This window comes from Triticum dicoccoides, chromosome 2A (genome assembly GCF_002162155.2).
Source record: "Triticum dicoccoides isolate Atlit2015 ecotype Zavitan chromosome 2A, WEW_v2.0, whole genome shotgun sequence".
Classification (NCBI taxonomy): domain Eukaryota; kingdom Viridiplantae; phylum Streptophyta; class Magnoliopsida; order Poales; family Poaceae; genus Triticum; species Triticum dicoccoides.
The window spans coordinates 182,356,924-182,360,445 of record NC_041382.1 but is presented as its reverse complement, the minus strand read 5'-3'; the positions used below and the strand labels follow the sequence as shown (position 1 = coordinate 182,360,445).

The window sequence follows — 3,522 nt, the reverse complement described above, 5'->3', positions numbered from 1 at the left end:
GCTCGTCGATACGGTCGTCGTCGGTGGTGGTCACGGCGGCGAGGGTGAGGTCGGGGTCGAGAGCGGCGGCCACGGGGTCGTCATCGTCGTCCGCGAGGAGAGCGGTGGAGTTGGTGGCGGCGGAGTCGGTGGCGGAGGAGCGGGACGAGGAGGAGAGGGGGAAGGGCGAGGAGGAGGAGAGGCGGGAGTGGAGGACGGCGAGGGAGAGGAGCAGGAGCAGCGCCGCGGCGACGGCGCAGAGCTGCGGGCCGAGGCCGGAGCGCCGCCGGGCCGGGTGCGAGTGGGAGCGCGGCAGCATGTCGCGGTTGGAGGGATCCTCTCCCCTGCAACCGCAAGGCTCCGCCGCGCGCCTGTAGCTGCGTTTTCTTGGTGTTTAAACCATGCCCGGTGACTCTAGCTAGTCGAACTGTCACAGTCGCGCGGCCTCACCAACCTTGGCTTGGCTACCAACTAATCCTCTTTGGACAGGGAGCTGACCGTATGAACAGGGGAATAAGCTCGCTTTTGATGCACACATTCATCTTGGCCCCTTGACAGCCTGTTTGGCAACTTTTCACATAACGCAAATGTGACACTTATCAACTTCGCCCACGCTTCTATCACCCTACATCGCGATTTACGATTTTTAAAGCGGCGAGAGGTGCCATGTCATGTTTTGAGAGCGTTCGGTGCGAACGATGCACGACCGAACGAGTCTCTTATCCACTCCCCCATACACTATGCCGCTCACTTTTCTCCCCTTCATCTTGAGCTCATGTGGGGGTTGCCCCGTCGGCATATTCGAAGACCACGAACAGGAGACCGCGGTGAAGGTGCTGCTCCCGGAGCGCGAGCACCACGGCGAGGAGCTCGTGTGTGGGTGATTGCGTCGACGGCTTACTCGAAAACCGCAGCGGAGGTGCTGCTCCTGAAGACCGAGGCGGGGAGGAGTGGCGAGAAGGAGATGGGGGGCGATGCGTTTGAAGACGGGGGTCGCCCCTGCTACTGCCCCGTGTGTTGGGGCGGCTTCGGCAAGGCAGCAGGAGGCCACGTCAAGGATCTGCGCGAGCACAGAGTGGAGGTGGTTGCGCGGGGAGCGGGCGGCGGCAGCTCTGACGGAGAGGAGCGGCGGGAAGGTGATGGGGTGCGATGCGGTCGGCAACGAGAGGCGCCCCTGATACTACATTGGGTGCCGACGCAGGTACGAGAGCATTGTGGTCCGGGATGGAGCATGTCGACGTTCGGCTCCGACGCCTCCGTGCACCGCGAGCTCCGCGGCCTACTCCAATGGCTTCCTCGTGTCCAAACCTCCACGCTCCGTGCAACGCGAGCTTCGGGAGCAGTCACAGCATGATCAAGAGGACCAACACAATAGTGGAGGGCACTTTGGAGGAGCAACATTGGGGTGTGGAAGCAACAGCGGAGGGCAGGGGCGGCTCCACAAGCAGCAACAGGGGGCAGTTCATGCTCAGGTGGATTCATGCAAGGACATGAGAAGCATGGATGCTTCTCATGCTCAGGTGCTTTTTTCAGATTTTATCCTTCATGAATGTGAATTTTTCACGCATAATCTGCCATGCAAAATTGATACGTCTCCAATGTATCTATAATTTTTTATTGTTCCATGCTATTATATTATCTGTTTTGGATGTTAATGGGCTTTATTTTACACTTTTATATTATTTTTGAGACTAACCTATTAACCCAAGGCCAAGTGCAAATTGTTGTTTTTTTGCCTATTTCAGTGTTTCGCAGAAAAGGAATATCAAACGGAGTCCAAACGGAATGAAACCTTTGGGAGCGTGATTTTTGAAACAAACGTGATCCAGAGGGCTTGGAGTGGACATCAAGAAACGGACAAGGAGTCCATGAGGCAGGGGGCAGTCCACGAGGCAGGGGGGCGCGCCTACCCCCCTGGGCGCGCCCTCCCCCCTCGTGGCTCAACCGACCTACTTCTTCCTCCTATATATGTTCTCATACCCCGAAAACATCCAGGAGCACCACGAAACCCTATTTCCACCGCCGCAACCTTCTGTATCCAAGAGATCCCATCTTGGGGCCTTTTCTGGAGCTCCGCCGGAGGGGGCATTGATGACGGAGGGCCTCTACATCAACTCCATGGCCCCTCCGATGATGTGTGAGTCTCTTCGAATTATCAGTTTGGTTTGGCCTACTAGATTGATCTTTCTTGCAATGGGAGAAGTGCTTAGCTTTGGGTTCAATCTTGCAGTGTCCTTTCCCAGTGACAGTAGGGGCAGCAAGGCACGTATTGTATTGTTGCCATCGAGGATAACAAGATGGGGTTTTCTTCATATTGCATGGGTCTATCCCTCTACATCATGTAATCTTGCTTAAGGCGTTACTCTGGTTTTAACTTAATACTCTAGATGCATGCTGGATAGCGGTCGATGAGTGGAGTAATAGTAGTAGATGCAGGCAGGAGTCGGTCTACTTGTCTCGGACGTGATGCCTATATACATGATCATACCTAGATACTCTCATAACTATGGTCAATTCTGTCAATTGCTCAACAGTAATTTGTTCACCCACCGTAGAATACTTATGCTCTCGAGAGAAGACACTAGTGAAACCTATGGCCCCTGGGTCTATCTTCATCATATTAATCTCCTACTACTTAGTTATTTCCTTTTCTATCTACTTTGCCTTTATTTTACTTTGCATCTTTATCACAAAAATACCAAAAATATTATCTTATCATATCTATCAGATCTCACTCTCGTAAGTGGCCCTATAGGGATTGACAACCCCTATTTGCGTTGGTTGCGAGGATTTATTTCTTTTGTGCAGGTACGAGGGACTTGCGCGTAGCCTCCTACTGGATTGATACCTTGGTTCTTAAAAACTGAGGGAAATACTTACGCTACTTTGCTGCATCATCCCTTCCTCTTCGGGGAAAACCAACGCAGTGCTTAAGAGGTAGCCAGAAGGATTTCTGGCGCCGTTGCCGGGGAGGTCTATGCAAAAGTCAACATACCAACTACCCATCACATACCCTTATCTCCCGCATTACATTATGTGCCATTTGCCTCTCGTTTTCCTCTCCCCCACTTCACCCTTACCGTTTTATTCGCCCTCTCTCTATCCTCCCTCTCTTTCTCTATTTGCCTCTTTTTGCCCGCTTGCTTTTTGTTTGCTTGTCGTTATGCCTAGTCCCTTATCTTCTCTGTTGTCTCCCGAGAATGAAATTCTAAACTTTAAGCAAAGGGAGGGAGAAAATCTAAAAGATGCTTGGTATAGAATTTGCAATGCTCAAAATAGATCTACTAGGAAGCAATCTACTTCCGTTCTACTTCGCAATTTTTATGTAGGCATTACTCCTTGGCACCGTTATGTTCTTGATACTATTACCGGAGGGAACTTTTTGGGTAGCCATACTTTTGATTCTTATAATGCTGTTTTTCGTGTGATGTTTGCTTCTCTTGATGAATCTATGGCTAGTAAACTAGTTTATAAACGATAGAGAAGTTGGAATACAGTAGGTATAACACCAATATAAATAAAGAATGAGTTCATTACAGTACC

General features: G+C 51.1%; 1 protein-coding gene across 2 annotated transcripts in view; it reads right to left on the bottom strand.

Annotated features, from left to right (window-relative positions):
* LOC119354100 (uncharacterized protein At4g19900-like) overlaps positions 1-442 on the bottom strand; it is an 11,377-nt gene extending 10,935 nt beyond the window's left edge. The window contains exon 1 of one of the 2 annotated variants that reach the window (XM_037620802.1): positions 317-442. Coding sequence is in view for 1 of the 2 variants with exons in the window: in XM_037620803.1 (XP_037476700.1) it covers positions 27-298 (272 nt within the window). In the remaining variant the exon portion in view is untranslated. Of the gene's footprint in view, positions 1-26 lie in introns of both variants that reach the window. The other variant, XM_037620803.1, reaches the window with a different exon arrangement.
* Between the last annotated feature and the right edge of the window lie 3,080 nt (positions 443-3,522).